Source organism: Coregonus clupeaformis, chromosome 29 (assembly GCF_020615455.1).
Source record: "Coregonus clupeaformis isolate EN_2021a chromosome 29, ASM2061545v1, whole genome shotgun sequence".
In the NCBI taxonomy this organism is placed as follows: domain Eukaryota; kingdom Metazoa; phylum Chordata; class Actinopteri; order Salmoniformes; family Salmonidae; genus Coregonus; species Coregonus clupeaformis.
Genome location: NC_059220.1, coordinates 26504493 through 26526436, shown reverse-complemented (window position 1 = coordinate 26526436; position 21944 = coordinate 26504493). Strand labels below are relative to the sequence as shown.

Here is a 21944-nt window from a genome sequence, read left to right as displayed (position 1 = left end):
AGAACAAATCCTCACTTTACTTTCAACTCAGTTGGCCCACCTGCTTTGTATTAGAGTGCAGGGCTGGTCCAGGAAGCAGGGAGAAAGGTGAGGGGTCAGAACAGCACTCTACCAGGGTATGGTATACAGATGCTGCCTCCCCCCATGGAAACCTTAATGGGGATAGCTACATCTGTTAGCATCTGGGCACCCTTGACTGCCAGAGCCAGACTTCTCCTGTGTGTGGTGCTGGTACCTCTCCCTCTGCTCCGCCATATATTAAACCATGACCAGGGTCTACTTACGTAACCATTCTCCTGCAGTAACCTAATGGTCATGGTTTTAATGAGAAGCTAATGTGGTCTTTCAAGATCCTGAGTCACTGAGTCATAGGCATAGCCAATGACAGTGTCATAGACAAATGGTTTATCTGGTAATCCAATAAAATGACATATGGCAATCACTGAAATTATGGAACTTCATGGCGATAAAGCTGTCTTTGATTAACAAAATACTAAATAGATAGAGTGCTTTTCCTTTACCACTCTCTTTCTCACACACATACAAACAGCCACTCTCTCGGGGTGTTACAGGAGCATCGCGTGCAGTGGCTGGACGGTAGTGTCTGCGAGGCGGCTGCTCAGGGCTTGTTATGGGTCTCTAATGATCCGTACAGTAGTCATTGTTCTGTGGGTTGGCGCTTGGAGACAGACAGCGGAGGTTTCCGGTACTTACGCTGGCTTTACATCGCCTGTCTGCTGTCTGCAGCTCAGCTCTCAAGACCACACTGTGCCAGCCCATTGCTGTTTTCTTTTACAGAGCACTGGGCTGAGCTGAGCTACGCTGCGAGTGCCGCCTCCACCAAGACTCCACAGATCTCTGCTAAATTCCACCTAATGGAGCTGGCTTCATTGTCTAATGCTGTTGGAGCCCAGTCCCCAGGGCTCTCGGCTCAAGTGCCTAGCTCAGCACGACTATACACAAATACACTTCTGTTCCATCCACAGCTAGCTACACTGTAATTATTGCTTCTGAGTTAATGCACGGATACAGAAGCAACAAACTCATTCTGACCTGGGGTGGATAAGCTATTTAATACATACCAAATGGGATGGTTTAGCATAGTATGGTCATTCACAGCCGTGAATGTATGTTAGCCATCAAGAGCCCCACATGTCGTTCAGGTTGACAGCGTCTGTTTCCCCTTCCACTTTTCCCAGTTTCCCCCAAGTGTGTCCACAACGGGAAGGAGTTTTCCGAGGGGGAGGTGTACCGTATGGACCCGTGCTGGCTCTGCCAGTGTCGAGGAGGGATATCCTTCTGCTCCAAAGCGGAATGTGCGGAACTGGACTGTGAGAACTTCTACATCCCAGAGGGAGAATGCTGCCCCGTATGCATAGGTACACACATCATTTTAAAGTTATACAACAGTATCTATTACAGATAGATAAATAGATGGTTTTATAGATATGTGAAATTTTGTATGACATGACTAGATTGGTGGAGGTGAGCTGGCACAGTCCGGGAGGCCGTTTGTCATTAGTGTTGCTCTGAGTGTGGCCAGACAGGCAGGGAGGCTAGCAGGGAGGTTAGCAGGGAGGCTAGTAGGGAGGCAGGCAGACGTACGGAGCAGACAGGGCTGTAATACATTCCCCCAGGGCTCCCAACACGCTGTACAATATCCTTACCTTAATGGCTTCCGTTTACATCCAGCTGGACTCAACACTCATTAACATGCTTCACATACAAGGACCGGTCAAAAGAATGAGCAATGGGTAGGAGGTCAAGAACATGAACCTCCTTTGAGTGAGTGCTTTGGCTTCATTATATCTGGTTGCCTTAATGGAGGGAGACCCCTTTTGTACCTGACCTCGACACTAAAACACATGCCCTCAGAGGCAGGTAAAAACACTGGTACCTGCGGTTGGAGCTGTTAAAAGGCTTCAGTTTGGGCAGCGCATATGGCCAACAAATGACGGTCTCGTGAAGCATAGTGGTGGTGGTGGAGAGATTTGGCTGTTTGTGTTTTTGTAATTGATCAGACACAAGAGAGGGAGGGAGACTGAGGGATGTTATTGGAGGTCAGTGTTGGAGGTACACCTGGAATGTTCAGCCCCTGAGATTTTGGGGAATGCTTTCATCTTGTGTCCCTGCTTGGCCATGGAAAGCTCCAGTCATTGATGAGGCCATTGTCAGTGTTACTGTGCTAAGCTGGGGATGGTATCTGGTTCGTGGTCGTTATTAAGAGCAACCTAAGCTGCACACCTGTTCTAATCCATTTGTAGACAGGTCAAGTCACCTACAGCCCTAAAAGTGCTTAAAGGCTGTGTGTGAAGGCATCACAATTTGTATTTTTAGGCTTGCTATTGATAGTGTGAGAGATGGATGGAGAGAGAAAGAAAGGGATGGATTGAGAGGAAAGCAGTATAATCACACACAGATTGAGGAATCACAGCAGCCAAATCTCTGCTGGAATCAAATCGGGCAAATAGGACTCTGTCTTTAGGGAGACCCACTCCTTCACCACACACACAAACACACACACACACACACCTCAGCCATGAGGTGGTCATTCAAAAATCCTGTTAAACACTATTATTGCACACAGAGTGAGTCCATGCAACTTATTATGTGACTTGTTAAGCACATTTTTACTCGTTAATGTATTTAGGCTTGCCATAACAATGGGGTTGAATACTTATTGACTCAAGACATTTCAGCTTTTCATTTGTAATTAATTAGATTTTTATTCTACGAAAAATATAATTCCACTTTGACATTATGGGGTATTGTGTGTAGACCAGTGACCCAAAAATTTCAATTTAATCCATTTCAAATGTAGGCTGTAACACAACAAAATGTGGAAAAAGTCAAGGGGTGTGAATACTTTCTGAAGGCACTGTAATGCTCTTGCTATGGAGTGAAATATATGGCGCTGAACCCTGAACTGTTCTTTGGCCTTTGGGGGCACGGATGAAACTGTATCTGTGTAACATGCACGTGGCTGAGGTTAACTCCTCTTAAGGGAAATTACTGGACACTGCAGAGACAGGAAATTAGATATGTATGTCTCGCTGTGCTTTTAATGAACTCATCTCTCTCCAATATGACATGCTCTTCCATCCAGCTCTATTACGTACCACACAGCATTTACAAGTAAGGATGGTATACCAAACAGCACAGTATAGTTGCCACACTTCTCTCCTTCTGATCCCAGCCTCTGTCTGTCTCCTTCTCTGTGTCCAGATGTGGAGCTCCTGTCCATGGACAGCACGGAGGCCAGCTGCTGGCTGAACAACAAGCTGCGTGGCCACGAGGAACAGTGGAAGGAGGATGACTGCACCTTCTGTCAGTGTGTGGATGGAGAGCCCCACTGTACCGCCATGGCCTGCAAACAGAGCTGTCAGAACCCCGTCAAGATCCCTGGAGAATGCTGCCCCTTCTGCGAGGGTACGTATGGAGATACACACACACAATAATAGCTGTATGCACATACTGTACCTGATCACATACAGCCTGTAGCAGGGAGTACAGTTGGCTTATAGCTGCCTTACACATACAACTGACAAAAACTGACTGGCTAAGTTGAAGTAGTTGGAGATTTAAGTCTGAAAATAGCAAAGAACAGGTCAAACGTAATGCTAAATATGTTCTAGGCATAGCCCACATAGTCATAAGAAGTCAATTTCCTCACAAGGAAATATCTCACGTCACGCTTCTTCTGAAGTAGCCTTATATTGCATGTATAGCCAATGGACATACCAAACGTTTTGATGGAAGATTGAATTTTCTGTTCATGTAGCCTAATAGTGCAGGAAAGACTGTTACATGAACTCACAGTTTTAATCTAATTACAATGTCTAATTCAATGTTTCTGATGTATTGTATAAGGTTCAGGGGCACCACCATCAATCGCATCTGGCATTCCATTGAACTCTTCATATAGCCAACAAAGTGTTTCTGTCAAAGCTGATATCATAAACAACTTGCAACTCACCAGCTGATTTTCAGGAAAACACCCCCATTAATGCCACACCCTCACATGTCAATGTAGCTACATCCGATGTATAACAAGTCAATGTACATCTGGCAATTGACGTCTTCATCGGTAAATGGAACTGTTCCTACTGCGCTGGACCAAACTACAAAATAATTTGTGTTTGACAATACAGTCAGTTTGAGCTTGGAACCTGACTGGTGGAACTGAACTGTAGGATAGTCTCTCCCCCTGAAGCTATGTGGAGGCCATGTTGGCGGCTCATTAAAGGGGAGGCCACGGAGCATTCTTCAGCTGCAGGCTCCTTTGTGATTTTTTATTGGCCCAGCCCGCAATATGAGACCCACCTGCATGAGGCATGGTTTAGACTGAGGGCTTAAAGCCGATTTATGGTAATTCCGGAGTCTGTATTGGCCGTACAGTTTTCACTGTGATGCGGCCTCTGCAGAAGTCAGGGCATTCATATTTATTGCGCTTCGCGGAGCAGAGCATAGCTGTTGTGAAGGAAGTTGTCAACCAATCATGTCAATGCGGAGCTATACGGAGCTCTCCGCATTGTTACAAAATTTGGGAGGCTCACGGTGATGCGGTACGGAGCTTGATTTGGCCTCCGCAAGCCTCCAGAGGCTCTGCAATTGCGTCACAACTTCCATACGGAGCCTCCGGACTGCATTGCCGGATCAAGCTTAATTGGAGTGGATCACAGTTTTTTCGTTTGGTGCTCCTCCCGCTGAACGTGGCAGGATAATGGAGGGGCCCCCCAACTAGACCCCCACCTAGCTTCCCCTGGTTGTGGCTTGTACATGTGTGACTCAGGCCAGCATTACACCTCATCCCTGGTGGGCTCCAGTGATGATGTGGCCCTCTGGGTCTGTCCAGTGCCAGCCTCTGACTCACCAGACTCCCACACAGGGGCTTCTCTGTTAGGGCTAGAGCCAAGCCAAGCCGTGCTCCTGCACTCCTCCAGGTCGTTTAGACAACATGTGAGATGCTCATTCATCAAAGCCCTATGATAGAGAGCACCTATATCTGGTGTAATGGCCCTGCATTTATCTCTAATCACAGCTCTCTCTCTCAGATGGGAGCAACGTGAACACTGAACCATTTATGTTGGCATGGAGATGGATGTGTAATATTATGTGTCTAACTATACTGTTCTATACTCTTTACTCTCTACTCTCATAAAAGCCTCATTTGAGAATAGCATGACATGTCTCTGAGTGTTATAGGTTTCACAGAGGCAAGTATAGTATGACATGTATAGAGAGTTATAGCAGCATCATATGAAGGTTATAACCTGCTTTTCTGTCCCACAGAGCCTTCGTATGAGACAGTGAGCCCTATGCTGTGTCCTCGTCTGGAGAACTGCACTTTCTCAGGGAAGGACTGCCCCTACGGCTTCCAGCAGGACAACAACGGCTGCCTGCTCTGCCAGTGCCTCAACCGTGAGTCTCACACCAGACACAAAGAGTTAAACACCGATACATAAACACACATATACAGTGCCTTGCAAAAGTATTCATCCCCTGTGGCGTTTTTCCTATTTTGTTGCATTACAAGCTGTAATTTAAATGGATTTTTATTTGAATTTCATGTAATGGACATACACATAAAGTGGTGTGTGCATACAGTGAGGGAAAAAAGTATTTGATCCCTTGCTGATTTTGTAAGTTTGCCCACTGACAAAGACATGATCAGTCTATAATTTTAATGGTAGGTTTATTTGAACAGTGAGAGACAGAATAACAACAACAAAATCCAGAAAAATGCATGTCAAAAATGTTATAAATTGATTTGCATTTTAATGAGGGAAATAAGTATTTGACCCCCTCTCAATCAGAAAGATTTCTGGCTCACAGGTGTCTTTTATACAGGTAACGAGCTGAGATTAGGAGCACACTCTTAAAGGGAGTGCTCCTAATCTCAGTTTGTTACCTGTATAAAAGACACCTGTCCACAGAAGCAATCAATCAATCAGATTCCAAACTCTCCACCATGGCCAAGACCAAAGAGCTCTCCAAGGATGTCAGGGACAAGATTGTAGACCTACACAAGGCTGGAATGGGCTACAAGACCATCGCCAAGCAGCTTGGTGAGAAGGTGACAACAGTTGGTGCGTTTATTCGCAAATGGAAGAAACACAAAATAACTGTCAATCTCCCTCGGCCTGGGGCTCCATGCAAGATCTCACCTCGTGGAGTTGCAATAATCATGAGAACGGTATCAGCCCAGAACTACACGGGAGGATCTTGTCAATGATCTCAAGGCAGCTGGGACCATAGTCACCAAGAAAACAATTGGTAACACACTACGCCATGAAATACTGAAATCCTGCAGCGCCCGCAAGGTCCCTCTGCTCAAGAAAGCACATATACAGGGCCGTCTGAAGTTTGCCAATGAACATCTGAATGATTCAGAGGAGAACTGGGTGAAAGTGTTGTGGTCAGATGAGACCAAAATCGAGCTCTTTGGCATCAACTCAACTCGCCGTGTTGGGAGGAGGAGGAATGCTGCCTATGACCCCAAGAACATTATCCCCACCGTCAAACATGGAGGTGGAAACATTATGCTTTGGTGGTGTTTTTCTGCTAAGGGGACAGGACAACTTCACCGCATCAAAGGGACGATGGACGGGGCCATGTACCATCAAATCTTGGGTGAGAACCTCCTTCCCTCAGCCAGGGCATTGAAAATGGGTCGTGGATGGGTATTCCAGCATGACAATGACCCAAAACACATGGCCAAGGCAACAAAGGAGTGGCTCTAGAAGAAGCACATTAAGGTCCTGGAGTGGCCTAGCCAGTCTCCAGACCTTAATCCCATAGAAAATCTGTGGAGGGAGCTGAAGGTTCGAGTTGCCAAACGTCAGCCTCGAAACCTTAATGACTTGGAGAAGATCTGCAAAGAGGAGTGGAACAAAATCCCTCCTGAGATGTGTGCAAACCTGGTGGCCAACTACAAGAAACGTCTGACCTCTGTGATTGCCAACAAGGGTTTTGCCACCAAGTACTAAGTCATGTTTTGCAGAGGGGTCAAATACTTATTTCCCTCATTAAAATGCAAATCAATTTATAACATTTTTGACATGCGTTTTTCTGGATTTTTTTGTTGTTATTCTGTCTCTCACTGTTCAAATAAACCTACCATTAAAAGTATAGACTGATCATGTCTTTGTCAGTGGGCAAACGTACAAAATCAGCAGGGGATCAAATACTTTTTTCCTTCACTGTATGTATTCACCCCCTTTGCTATGAAGCCCCTAAATAAGATCTGGTGCAACCAATTACCTTCAGAAGTCACATAATTAGTTAAATAAAGTCCACCTGTGTGCAATCTAAGTGTCACATGATCCGTCACATGATCTCAGTATATATACACCTGTTCTGAAAGGCCCCAGAGTCTGCAACACCACTAAGCAAGGGGCACCACCAAGCAAGCAGCACCATGAAGACCAAGGAGCTCTCCAAACAGGTCAGGGACAAAGTTGTGGAGAAGTACAGATCAGGGTTGGGTTATAAAAAAATATCAGAAACTTTGAACATCCCATGGAGCACTATTAAATCCATTATTAAAAAATTGAAAGAATATGGCACCACAACAAACCTGCCAAGAGAGGGCCGCCCACCAAAACTCATGGACCAGGCAAGGAGGGCATTAATCAGAGATGCAACAAAGAAACTAAAGATAACCCTGAAGGAGCTGCAAAGCTCCACAGCGGAGATTGGAGTATCTGTCCATAGGACCACTTTAAGCCATACACTCCACAGAGCTGGGCTTTACTGAAGAGTGGCCAGAAAAAAGCCATTGCTTAAAGAAAAAAATAAACAAACACGTTTGGTGTTCGCCAAAAGGCATGTGGGAAACTTCCCAAACATATGGAAGAAGGTACTCTGGTCAGATGAGACTACAATTGAGCTTTTTGGGCATCAAGGAAAACGCTATGTCTGGCGCAAACCCAACACCTCTCATCACCTCGAGAACACCATCCCCACAGTGAAGCATGGTGGTGGCAGCATCATGCTGTGGGGATGTTTTTCATCGGCAGGGACTGGGAAACTGGTCAGAATTGAAGGAATGAAGGAGGGCGCTAAATACAGGGAAATTCTTGAGGGAAACCTGTTTCAGTCTTCCAGAGATTTGAGACTGGGACGGAGGTTCACCTTCCAGCAGGACAATGACCCTAAGCATACTGCTAAAGCAACACTTGAGTGGTTTAAGGGGAAACATTTCATGTCTTGGAATGGCCTAGTCAAAGCCCAGACCTCAATCCAATTGAGAATCTGTGGTATGACTTAAAGATTGCTGTACACCAGCGGAACCCATCCAACTTGAAGGAGCTGAGGCAGTTTTCCTTGAAGAATGGGCAAAAATCCCAGTGGCTAGATGTGCCAAGCTTATAGAGACATACTTGCAGCTGTAATTGCTGCAAAAGGTGTCTCTACAAAGTATTGACTTTGGGGGTGTGAATAGTTATGCACGCTCAAGTTTTCTGTTTTTTTGTCTTATTTCTTGTTTGTTTCACAATAAAAAATATTTTGTATCTTCAAAGTGGTAGGCATGTTGTGTAAATCAAATGATACAAACCCCCAAAAAAATCCATTTTAATTCCAGGTTGTAAGGCAACAAAATAGGAAAAATGCCAAGGGGGGTGAATACTTTCGCAAGCCACTGTACCATAAACACACACATACTGGAACTGGTTCCAAATGACGAATCCCTGGCACATCATCTCCATAACACTAACATAAAGCACACACATTAACAAATATCTGTCGCACCTCATTTGTTTCCATGGCTGCATGGTATTTGCCGTTTTTTCTGTCATTGGAATTCGCTCATGAAAAGCCCTTTAGCAAACTAACATGGTGTTGATGGATGAGCCAGCCAATGGTAATGTCACCTCCATGTGAACTGTTTCAGATGACTCCTGCCCTGACCTGGGGAAATACTGCTCCCTGCAATGCCCTGTGGGATATGAGAAGGATGACTTTGGCTGCGAGGTGTGTGAGTGTAGCTCTCCAATGCCCAAGTGCCGACCCCTGACATGCAGCAAGACCTGCCCCTACGGATATGTGTAAGTCCTCTGAATGGTCTCCATATCTTCAAGTTAAACACTGCTCATTGTTCACCCCTTAGTTTCCACCCTGCTCAAAGGCTGTTACAGCACCACTGGTTACGACTGAAAGGCCAAAGCCTGAAGGAATGGTGATTTGTGTGGTTTATTATTGACATGGGCCCTGACATACAATCCGCCCTCTCTTTAGCTGGAAAAACACAATACGTTTCTACGCTGTAGTTATAAATAGTCCTCCTTCACTCATTGTTTGCATTTTTCAGTCATGTAATTTTTTATGATGTAAACTTCAACTGTGTAAACTCTTGGTTATTTGACAAGTGCGCTATTCGCACTGTGAAATATTTGGCTCTGACAATGGAACACCAGTGCTGTATCTTGGCTGACAGTACTATCTGTTGATCTACATGTGTGTACAGACAACATCATATTACTTCAGGTGTAGTAGTTGGCAAGGGACAGTGCCAGGTCTGACTGGGCAGAGAGGAAGTATCGTTACACACCTGGCAGCCTCACCCTCGCCCCACCTGCAAAGATCTAATGGGGCCAACTGAGGGGCCAATCAGGGCCCTAATCTGTGTCTCTGTGGCTGCATTTACACAGGCAGCCCAATTCTAAACTATTGGTCTTTTGATCAATCACATCAGATCTTTTCACACTTTTTCAGAGCTGATCGGTTTAGTCAAAAGACCAATTAGTGCAAAAAATATCATAATTGGGCTGTCTGTGTAAACGCAGCCAGAGTGACCAGTGCAGTTTGCGGTCCGCCCCTGCCCCTCTACCCCCTCCCCCCTGCACCCCTCTCATAACCCCCCTAACTCAATCAAACATCTGGAAGTGATCTACTCTCCCCAGCAGCACTTTCATTTCATAAATCATCTTTCCGTCTCAAAACAACGATAAAAATCACATCTGCACAAAAGCGGCCTTTATGAATTGTATACAGTGGGATTCTTCTGGTATCTGAACCATGCTCTCTGGAGCCTCCGCTCAAGATGGGCCTGATATGTCTGCACAGGATGCCAGCAGAGAGGCACCCCGAGGGGGAAGAGGAGAAGGAAGCGGTGGCTTCATCACTCATAAGCACCGGTTCAGGACTGGCTTCAGAAGTCTGAATCCTCGATGAGCTAAGTAATGCATCCCTCTTCTAGCAGAGTGGTGCTTCTAACATGGATCAGTGAAAAGACACAGAGACGGCTTCGTATAAATTGGCTGCATTTATGACCTCTGCAGAGAACTCATTTGTGGCGAATGTGCCTAAACCACGATTAATACAAACCTCATAAACTATACTTGCTTTGAACAGTCCAGTTTTCTTATCTCAACAGTGTAGAGGGGAGAAACGTGAGCACTGAGCAGTGGGCTATCAGAGTGGGTCAGAGCCCTAAAGGTGTGTTTACATTGACATTTGGCACAGTTGAGCGCCTCGGGCAGGACACAAAGGAGGACTTAAAGCGTTTCCCCTCCTCAATAGGCCTAAATCACCATCGGACCTGACAGGACGTGCACGGCATTCTCCTGCTGCCCTGCCCGGCACAGAGAAAGCAGCCCCAGAGCCAAGCACGGTGCACCAAATTCCACACACCACCTTTAAACAAAGCCCAGCTCCCAAGGTGGCCAGACTTTCTGTCTCTGTGTTTGTACACTGAGGGCCCAGCCAGCTCAGAGCTCAGCCTGGCCTCTCCATACTGCCTTTACTGCTGTTTCAGCAGAGATTTGCCCTCTGCTAGTGGATCGGCTGCTGTGGGACACAGGGTTAATCTCCTGTTTTATTTATGTGGCCGACAGTGACTAATAGTATAATTAATCCCACCAAACGAGATCAATGTTTAATTGAAAAATGTCTTATGGGTTACTTGTTCCAGAAAAAGCGAGAGCGTGGGAGACACAAATAGAAAGAGAGACTGGAGTGATGGATCAGCATAATTTCTCAACCTGCTACTCATCTACACTGAGTGTACAAAACATGGCATAGACTGACCAGGTGAATCCGGTGAAAGCTATGATCCCTTATTGATGTCACTTGTTAAATCCACTTCAATCAGTGTAGATGAAGGGGAGGAGACAGGTTAAAGAAGGATTTTTAAGCCTTGAGGCAATTGAGACATGGATTGTGTGTGTGCCATTCAAAGGGTGAAAATATTGAAGTGCCTTTGAACGGGATATGGTAGTGGGTGCCAGGTTTGTGGTTTGTGTCAAGAACTGCAACGCTCTGGGTTTTTCACTCTCAACAGTTTCCCATGTGTATCAAGAATGGTCCACCACCCAAAGGACATCCAGCCAACTTGACACAACTGTGGGAAGCATTGGAGTCAACATGGGCCAGCATCACTGTGGAATGCTTTCAACACCTTGTAGAGTCCATGCCCCGACGAATTGAGGCTGTTCTGAGGGCAAAAGGTGGGGGTGCAACTCAATTTTAGGAAGGTGTTCTTTTTTTGGGGGGGTTCTTTTTCTTTTGTAATTTTAACCCCTTTTTCTCCCCAATTGTTGTGATTACAATCTTGTCTCATCGCTGCAACTCCGCATCAGGCTCGGGAGAGGCAAAGGTTGAGTCATACATCCTCCAAAACATGACCCGCCAAACCGCGCTTCTTAACACCCGCTTGCTTAACCCGTAAGCCAGCTGCACCAATGTGTTGGAGGAAACACAGTTAAACTGACGACGAAGTCAGCCTGCAGGCTCCCGGCCTGCCACAAGGAGTCGCTAGAGCACGATGAGCCAAGTATAGCCCCCCCGGCCAAACCCTCCCCTAACTCGGACGACGCTGGGACAATTGTGGCCGCCCTATGGGACTCCCTGTCACGGCCGGTAATGACACAGGATCGAACCCCAGGCTGTAGTGACGCCGCAACACTGCGATGCAGTGCCTTAGACCGCTGCGCCACTCGGGAGGCCAGGAAGGAGTTCTTAATGTTTTATACACTCATTGTGCGTTTTATGACATCCATAGCTGGATTCAACTAGGTCACATGTTCTGTGTCTGTTCCTAGCTAAATTACGGGCCGTTTTCTCTCTGTGTGTATCCTCCATAGCTTTAGGCCATTCAGTGGGGGTTTAGTTTAATTTCAGGTCCCTGTGTAGATCGTCTCTCAAACTCCTCAGGGTTTGTTTTTCCTCTGGTACTAACTCGTCCCTGTGTCTGGGGCTGTATCTGCTCTCCACAGTTTAACTCCCTGCTCTGTTTACAAATCAACCATGATGAGCTCATAGTTAATAAAGAGCAGGGCCCCTCAGTCCTTATGTTCCTTAATCAACCGGGCTGCATTAATATAATCTGGCCCTGCTCTGGGGCTCACATGTCAGCCAAAGGCTTTGGTAGGGAGTTTTTCCTAGCCACCATGCTTCTACATCTGCATTGCTTGCTGTTTGGGGTTTTAGGCTGGGTTTCTGTATAGCACTTTGTGACATCTGCTGATGTAAAAAGGGCTTTATAAATACATTTGATTGATTGATTGATTGAGTACCTATCTGAATAGGTTGAATCAAATGGAAAGCATCCGAATTGGCTTTAAACCCAGTGCCCTAGACTCTAGCATTGGTATGGTGTTTGTGCTGTGCACCATGGGGCTCTCACGTGTTCCAGGGTGCTGCTTTTATCTGGCCTCTTCAAAGGCAGCTAATATAGCAGGGGGAAAAAAGAACCATATATCTATTATACCAGACCTGACCATCTGGCTCTACGGCAGCACTCCACCAGACCGCTCACAAGACCACTGGGTACTGAACTTTCATTGCAAAATGCATTTAACATGCACCATTTGAGCTGTAAAGATGGCCTTCTTATCTTGCCCTCTCACATTACATATCTGATAAAGACATTTGTGTGCTCTATCTATGCCACAGGAGGAATAAGCACGGCTGTGAGATGTGTCGCTGTGTCAAGTGTCCCCCCTTCACCTGTGACAAGCACTGCAGCGATGGCTACCGGCAGAACAGGAAGGGCTGCTCCATCTGCATGTGCAAAGGTATGGTGCTCATCTGTCTGTCTGTCTCATCTGGTCCGCATCAATGTTCATCCCTCTGGGTCAGCCAGTCACATGACTACAGTTCCATAACAACAAAAGTAGTGTGTGTGTGTGACCATGTGTGTGATTGTGAAAGTGATCGTGTCTGTGTCCTGTAAAATGGTTCAGGGTGAGGAGGAGATGATATACTGTACATTAGAGAGATAAGACTCTCTCTGAGGTGTTTACTTTCTCCTACTATGTAGCAGATGTGATTTGCTGTGACCTTTAGCTGGTCTGCTGTGAAGCCTGTTATGAATGGATGTTTTGATTCTTGTTTTTATTTAGCTCTCTAAGGTCTGTGTGTGCATGTCTGATTAGATTTGCCAACCACACAAGTTAAAGAAAGTTTGTGGACAGCTTATTTATACACTGCCAGTTTTATCTGATGTGTTTATTTAATTTTTTCAGTAATATTATAAATATGTTAGCTTGGCATATATTTTTGGTTTCTTGCTTAGCACCCCATTTCCACACAGACACTCATGTCTATTCCAGGGTCCTGATGTTTACCTTATTTTGATACTCTTGGATCAGGTACTCAGTGGACTGTTCAAGTATTTATGGATAGGAAACTTTTGGGTAACTGTACCTTTTTCCCTGTGTATAACAGTGTGTTATAACAGTGTTGTTAAGAGAGAAGAGACACAAACATCCGCACCGGATGTGGAAACATGGTGCGATTCACTGAACTACTACAGTACGTTCTATTCTAAAACACTGTTCTACCCAGACTTAACAGCCACACTGGGTTTATAACACATTGGAGGCCAGTTATTGGCATTTGTGGGGTTTTATAAATGAAACCTGTCCCTCAAAAGAAACACAGGACCTCAGTTTTGGGTCCGGTGCCAAAAACCTCAGAGAAATGATTAAACTGTATTTATTTGTGGTGCTGTTGTAAATGGATTATTGGGAAATATAGGGACTTTAAAAGGAAGGTCACATATTGGTGTTTGATGAAGGTGGAGCTGAGAGGATCCAGGGACTGTAACAGAGCCAAGACAATAACATTGGCTGCCTTAAATAGTTATTCTTAATGAAATGTCCACTTTGAATTTACTCCTGTGTTTCTCATGCCCTGAAACATCCCTGGTGACTGTTTCTCACAGGTTCAAGTCACCAGCCTCCCTCCCTGCCTAACGTCTTTTTGTCTGTGTTCATGTTTGTTTTCCAGAGAGTGGCCACATGCCAAGCACCACTGCCCCCACCCCTATGCCCAGCTACTGCCTGACCTCCAACGGGCACCGCTATGAGAAGGGCGAGAGCTGGCACGACGGCTGCCGCGACTGCTACTGCCACACTGGGAGAGAGATGTGTGTGCTCATATCCTGCCCTGTGCCCAGTTGCCCCAACCCCGTGGTCAGGCCTGACCAGTGCTGCCCCACTTGTGAAGGTACATCTCGTCTATCAACACACACCTACACAGACAGATCTGGCAGGTCACAGTCCCCCAGGATCTCACTCTCCTAAGAACCCCAGTCCACTTACTGCCCCAGCAGTCAACCCAGGCCTCAGGCTCCATAAACACTTTGTGTTTCTGTAAGGAGTAACACACACTGATACACAGTTACACACCCACGCCTTTTCATCCACACCCCTCCCAGTCACTCAGGATATTTATAGGGGAGTGACTAAGTGGACTGTTCAAATATTTAGGAGTGAAAGAATGTCTACAACTTTCAGTTGCCCGTTTGTCAGGAGACAAGACATTCCTATTGGGGAGTCAAATGTTTTATCTGTACAGTTGTACTAGACTAGAGGATACTATGGTCAACCACAAATAGTTGTGTAACTGCCAGGCTTTAGTCTTTCACCATTGATCTCACATCTAATTGTAGTAAGATGTGAATCATGTTCTTTGTAGTCTCTGCACTCTTTGAGTGTGTTGTTGTGTTGCTGTTATCTGTCTCTCCTAACCTATGTGTCGTCTGTCCAGATGAGTCAGGCAGTGGTCAGCCGGAGGGCATGGACCTGGTGGTGTGCCGGGCCCCTGGGGGGGAACTCTATGTGGAGGGAGAGACCTGGAACCTGGACGACTGTACACGCTGCACCTGCAGGAAGGGCCGCGTCCTGTGTGACACTGAAGTGTGTCCCCCTGCTGTGTGTCAGGCCCCAACCAGGAACAAGGACACATGTTGCCATGTCTGCCCAGGTACAGTACCTTACATCCCCTGCATCTGTCATAGGCTGCTTTACTAGGAAACATGTAGTGCCAAGCCAATTTCTTCTCTGTAAATGTAGAACTCTATCATCATATTAGCCTTGACAAGAGCAAATTCAGATAATATCAAAAGCCCTTACAGTACATCCAGGAATAACTCCAGAAGGAAATGTCAGTTTGTGGTCAGTCAGAGTGGGATAAATCTGAGCTGGAGCCATTATCAGCAGCATGTGGTTGTGGACTGAGGGGCCTTTCCTGGGTGCATGATGCACGCTGTCGGAGAGTTTAATGTCAGGCTTTTAAAGAAACCAGACCAAACCGGCTGGGTTTACATGGGGGTATATCCTCCAGACAGGAACACGTGGACAATCCTGTCTGTTTACACTGGTCATTTGTAGGGCCAGGAGTTTTTCCCGGCAATGTGATATTACTAGGAAAAACTTTGGGCCCTAGTTATAGCCTATATAACTAGTTTATCGTGGTCAGGTCTGCACTATTTCAATACCCCCGCCCCTCTCTCCTCCCACTGCCCTACCACCTCCCGCTCCTCACTCCTCCCCCCGCCCCACCACCACCTCCCGCTCCTCCCCCCGCCCCACCACCACCTCCTCCCTCCCCAACCGCCGCCCAACCACCTCCTCCCGCCCCTCACTCCTCCCTCAGCCCCTCAAGCATGAGCCCCACAAATAAAAAATGCATGACTGCCCCTGAAACCCACAGAGCCTCCTTGGGAACGCTCGGCTAGCTGCGTTATCACCACATCTCCCCCCAGAAAAGCAGATTGTCATAGGCAGCCCTTTGATATATGTATGGGCCTAGCTCTAAGGAATGTGGGAATAACACACATTTCAATGACAGGCCCCATGATGTATGTGTACAGTACTGCTGAGATGTACAATCTAACTAAAGCTTTGGTCACAGGAAGGCCATTGATCTATGGGCCTGGGGGAAATGAGATACAGAGATAAGCCTGAGATTTAACTGACAGACAGCACAGAAGCCATGTGTTCCCTAGTCATTAAATAGCCTCCTGCTAGTTTTTACCGTCCAGTAAAAAACATCTTATCTCAAACACAGACCTACAGTCCCAATAACCACTCTGGATTAACATGCTATACTGCCGGTGATAGCCTGGGAGCCAGGGGAATATCTGTGATAAAGTTAACCCTTGGTGTGCCTCTCTCTCCATCCCTCCGTCCACAGAGGGTCCCCTGCTCCCAGTGAGCACCAGTCAGCAGGAGTACTGTATCTCCAGCGAGGGAGACGTGCTGTTGGCTGGGGACACCTGGAAGGCCAACGCCTGCACCAGTTGTTCCTGCAACAACGGAACCATTCAGTGTTTCTCCCAGCGCTGCCTGCCTGCCAACTGCAGGGTGCCCGTCCTGCGCAAGGGCCAGTGCTGCCCTCACTGTCTGGGTAAGTGTGGGGGTGGGGACGGACCCATATTAAGTATGCATTAAAACAAGTTGTTCCTTTGGGACAAGGTACAGCTTGTTATTGAGAAAAGTATTATTCACAGTGTAACTTGTAGGAAGGGAGGAAAAGTCTTCAGATTTTTCGGTTAGCTAGAATAAAGCAAGTGTGTACGAGTCGCATCCTGAGTGCCAGTCTCGCTGGCGCTGCATGGGAAAACACAGTTACTCACAGCAACATTCCATGTGACACAACCCACTCCGAGCAAAAACATTCCCCAAGCATCCGCACATTCACACGTGTTTCCTGTCTCCGGCTGAGCCGGCCCGCCACTCTCAATGCCGTCACAAGAAGGCAATGCTCTGTCAGCTTTTCCTATAGAGGAAAACCTTGGCACTGCATTGTTCCCTGTGATTTGTAGCCGTTTCATCTTGGCTTTGTTTTGGTTATTTACTCAGTGGAAAACAGCACTTTTACATAAGACTCTTGACAAAGGAGGGTCATGGAAGCTTAGGGAACACGTCCTGCAAACACACCTTATCTACAGACACTTCTGTGACATTGACTTATGTGGGATTTGTTTTTAGTTCAAGTGTGTTTGACATGAGTGACTAGGTATGTGAATTATGGTTGTGATATCCTGATTTACAGAAATGACAACAACGTCTGTTCCAATGATGGTGTCGACCAAGGCCCCCAAGACCAGTGCTACTACCACAGTGGACAACACAGTCTGGATCACCACTGCCACTGTGCCTCCTATCATCGCTGCTACAGGTAACACTAACTCTGTCTGCCTGCCTGTCTCTCTTTCACCCTCTCTTTCACTTACTCACTCACTCCTCCTATGGCCCACAGCGATGGTTAACTAATAATAATATGGGACTGGGTGGTAACAACTGCCTCAGCTCAGCCCTGTGACTTGGCATCATTGTCCATACTTTCCCATCCAGCATGTTGAGGATGTTTCCATTGTTGGGGGGGATATAGGGACACTTTGACAAATGAGCTAAATGCACACTGACACATGATAAATCGATGTGGCCAAAATAATACTAACCCGTAAGAGTCCTGGGACAGAGACCATTCATCTGAAGACTGTATCTGACGTATTGGCCAGGGAAAACTGCCAAACACTAAGGAAGGACATGAGCTGCTTTTCATTTCAATTGATTAGAAGGGGAATAATGTAATGGAAATATTGGCCCGTGTGACAGCAGTGTGTGTAGTCTAGTCTGTGGGGGAGAGCTGATATTGATACTGTGATTCTCCTTGCAGACGGAAACAGCCTGGGAGAGAACTTCCCCAGCCAAACTGAGATGGCTCTCATCTACCAATCAGCAGCCTGGATACTGGCCTGTCTACTCCTGGCCATTGTCATCTTCCTCATCGTGGCGCTCCTCATCAACAAGAAAAAGAAGTGGGTGCAGATGTCCTGCTACAGCGCCCCCAAGAAGGTGAGAGGCAATGTGGGTAAATCAGCTCATTAGGCCCGTACTGTACGCACAGCTTCACCAATTAATTGCAACATTTCCATTTGAGCAGACGCTCTTATCCAGAGCAACTTCAGGGTTAAGTACCTTGCTCAAGGGCACAGACAGGTTTTTCTCCTAGTTGGCTCGGGATTCGAACCAGCGACCTTTCGGTTACTGCCCCAACGCTCTTAACGGCTAGGCTACCTGCTGCAACCCAGCGCAGACATTACTTCCTTTTTTTATGGCATTGCTGCCCAAACTTAGACCCCTGTGGTGATAATCATAGCACCATAGCGGGGCGGGCGGTTGTTTTGGGTTTTAATCTGTGGGTGGGTCGTGGGTTTTCCTTGATCTTCCAGCTCCTGCTACAACCCGTGTTCAGGGTGTCATAAAGTAGGGATTCATGTCTTTTCCAGCACTTAATTCTGAAGGAGCTCTTTGAACTGTGTCAAGTTTATCATAAAATGTGATAGTTTTACAACACCGCCATGAAATTAGGCTAGTGGCACAGAAAATCGTAAATCGTCACATACTTTCTGAACAGTCTCTCCCGTCCGAACTAGACATAGTGCACGCTAACACAAAGCAGTAGGATTCAATCAATAACTGGCAAGAGAATTGATATTTGAAACCCTGGGAATCTTCCCTTTCTCTCTTCTCCATTCTTAGACTGTGATCCTGAAGAAGCATGTGAATAAGAACTCGTTGGTGTACATGGAACCTTCAAAGGAGAACAAGTTCCAGAGCGTGAAGAATGACTGCGGCATCAACTTCTCCCCAGAGATGAGCTCACCGTGTGTGGAAAGAATGAGCATCCCTCGGGCTAAGCTGAGTATGGGCCAGGGCAGGGGGCAGCGCTAGATCCCTCCAGGCCCCCTGACCACCAGCCCTCTAACCGGACTCCCAAACTCTACACCGCCCACAGGGCTACCCAGCACTTCCTCTTCTCTCTTTCACACATTTCCATGGTGATCGATCCACAAACTATACATTGTACTGTACAGCCACACACATGCCTGGGATTCCCCCCCTTCTCTCTCTCTCTGGCAGTAAAACTGATGATCCACAACGAAACACAAAACAATGCAACTTCCTGTTGCTTTATCATACTGCTATATCCTGCGTTTGGAGCTTTACTGTGGCCTGGCTGCTGGTGCAGTGAGGAGAGACAGGGGAGGCAGGAGGATGTGGCCATTCTGGGACTTTGCCATACAGTTCACCACAGACAGAGTGACAGTCAGAGAGACTACTACTCAGCCAGAGAGCTCTGGACTGTGAACATTATCATTATTGCTTCTCGCCTCCTCTGGAACTGGAACATGAAGCTAATAGGAGGAATATAAAAAGCTTTAGGACAGCGGTTTGGGTTCTAGTCTAGAGGGTCTCCAGTCTGCTGGTTTCCATGTGCTGCAGCGCAGCACTCAATTGATCAACAATTGTTTTAGATGTGAAGCCAATTTAACTTGTCTTCCAGTTGTAATCAAAATTGGATGGGAGGGATTAGCAGATATGGCTAGATCCATGACTCTCTCCTCTCCACAGTCAATGACTGAGCAACATCAAAACCCAGCAGACTCAGGGAAAAGAGACCCATACTCCTGCTTTAGAACGTGTGGTTTCCATCTTAGCTTCTTTTTTTTTGTATTTCTATGTGTACTAGTTGTAGTGTATTTCTTGGTTTTGTTATGGTCTCCATGGTGGCAAGATTAAAACATTGTAAACGCCAGACTAAACATTACCCATTAACGCAGAGGAAGGATACTCTTCTCTTCCCACTTACTGTAGTGGTTTCTGTCTGCCTCAAGGATGATGACCAAGTCATTCCATTCAGAAAACAACCAACCACCCTGGAGAGAGGGAACAAATACAGTATGAGTGAATGTAGTCTTCCTCAGCTGTGAAGCCAGTGTGTCTGTAATACAGGAGGGTCCTTCATCCTTCTCTACATTTTACATTTTAATCATTTAGCAGACGCTCTTATCCAGAGCGACTTACAGTTAGTGAGTGCATACATTTTTTTTTTCATACTGGCCCCCCGTGGGAATCGAACACACAACCCTGGCGTTGCAAGCACCATGCTCTACCAACTGAGCTACACGGGGCTGACTCTACTCAATAACTCTTAGTCCGGTTTCCTTCAGAAGGAATCATCCCATTGACTGAACTTCATCATGTAGAAATGGAAATGGACTTCAAGAGTAAGTGGACTAACATGATTCCAGACTTATTTTATAGCTTGCAGATAAGAGGACTCGTTACAAGAAACTACAAAAGCAGTGCCAGACCTTCTGGAGTGACTCATGAGGAATGTCGATATACAGTAAACCTCACTTATATGTTAATTTACAGCCGTGCGCAAACAGGAGCTACTGTTTCCAGAGAATGTTAACATGTACATTAGTAGCCTTAATTTTATAGCCTTAAATGTTTATCATATTTCATTGTTTCTCCTATAATGACATATGCTAGCCCAATTCAGTACATTTTGAATAGTTCAACTGATGTGCTATGTATTCCATGTCCAGGTAACCTGACTGAAGGTCTCCCCATTCCCACCAGTTTATAACGTATTACAGCGAAAAGGGCCAAGGGGCTCAAGGAGACTGCTATGAACTATAAATACTAGTCCATTACAACATCAGCGCATGTTCATGAAATGTAGCACTTTTGTTAGGATCCAGTGTTTTAAAAAGCTGTGGGGGAGAATTCCTAGAGGGATAAAGGCCTAATCAGGGATTTGATAGGCATATTTAGCACATAATGATAAACCACTCAAGTTAACATACTGTTGCAGCACAGTCTTGGCTTGTTAACAATCTGATCTATCTAGTGAAAGAGCTGTGCTTGGAGCATTACAAAACAGACTGGGGTTTAATAAGAAATCTTTGGACCTGATTCTGTAGATACATTGCCACTCTCTCGATACAAAGACCATTGTGATGACAAAACTGGGTGGAGACAAATGTAGATTTCTATTGAAGAGTTTTAAAAGTAATTCAGTAGATTTGTTTGAATCAACAACCATGAAGTGAAGAGGCGACTTGTAAAAGCTTACGCAGTTATTTGTTTTTCCTATGTGTAAAAAAGGTAGATAAAAGTAGTGGACAGCAGAGTACCTTATTTATATTTTCACATAGCTTTATTTATTAATACTAATCTATAGTTTGAGATGTGTTTTTGGCAAATGAACTTGGTAGCCAAAGCTGCTGTACATTTTCGATATTGTAAACCATTTACCATTTCTATCTGCTTTGTTTTTCAAGCTTATTTATTTTACTGTTTCAAACTGTAAATACATTTTTCTTAGATGTTGAACTGTAACATTTACACTTATTTTGAAAAAATAAAATGTGTGAACAAAAATAACTTCGCCTTTAACGTTTAGGAAGACATTTCAGGGTTTGTGTCATTTTCATGGTGAGATCATGTTTGCAATTATGAAGTGTGCTGTGCTTATAAAAAAGACTGGACTGGAAAACCCTCCAAATAAAATAAATATCCATATCCATAAATATCAACTTACCAACAGATGGGTTCAAAAGAGGAAAACATATCATACTATGGTTAGATGTGACATCTGTTCCTTTAACTACTCTTGCCCAGTGCTGCCGAAGGTGATCAGCTTTCCCTCTCCCTTAGTTTGCAGAAGGTTTTAATGTTCCCTTTTCTCTTTAGCATTGTTGCTCTGCTTATCTGTGTTGTGTTAAGAGGATGTGGACGGGCAGGGATGTGTGTGTGGTGTTTCTCAAAGCCTAGAGCAGGGTTCCGCAACTGGCGGCCCGCGGGAGGTTTTATTTGGTACGATCTTTGCCCCCATGTGCAGTTGCAAACCGT

At 45.8% G+C, this 21944-nt stretch overlaps 1 protein-coding gene across 2 annotated transcripts in view; it reads left to right on the top strand.

Annotated features, from left to right (window-relative positions):
* The window catches only part of LOC121544947 (cysteine-rich motor neuron 1 protein-like), a 49668-nt gene extending 29543 nt beyond the window's left edge, over positions 1 to 20125 (top strand). The window contains exons 5-15 of one of the 2 annotated variants that reach the window (XM_041855214.2): positions 1200 to 1379; positions 3226 to 3429; positions 5293 to 5421; positions 8897 to 9050; positions 12898 to 13019; positions 14236 to 14454; positions 14998 to 15213; positions 16426 to 16638; positions 17287 to 17412; positions 17914 to 18092; positions 18780 to 20125. In XM_041855214.2, the coding sequence (XP_041711148.1) occupies positions 1200 to 1379; positions 3226 to 3429; positions 5293 to 5421; positions 8897 to 9050; positions 12898 to 13019; positions 14236 to 14454; positions 14998 to 15213; positions 16426 to 16638; positions 17287 to 17412; positions 17914 to 18092; positions 18780 to 18971 (1934 nt within the window). In that variant the 3' untranslated portion in view covers positions 18972 to 20125. The remainder of the gene's footprint in view (positions 1 to 1199; positions 1380 to 3225; positions 3430 to 5292; positions 5422 to 8896; positions 9051 to 12897; positions 13020 to 14235; positions 14455 to 14997; positions 15214 to 16425; positions 16639 to 17286; positions 17413 to 17913; positions 18093 to 18779) is intronic. The other variant, XM_041855215.2, reaches the window with a different exon arrangement.
* The last annotated feature ends 1819 nt before the right edge of the window (positions 20126 to 21944 follow it).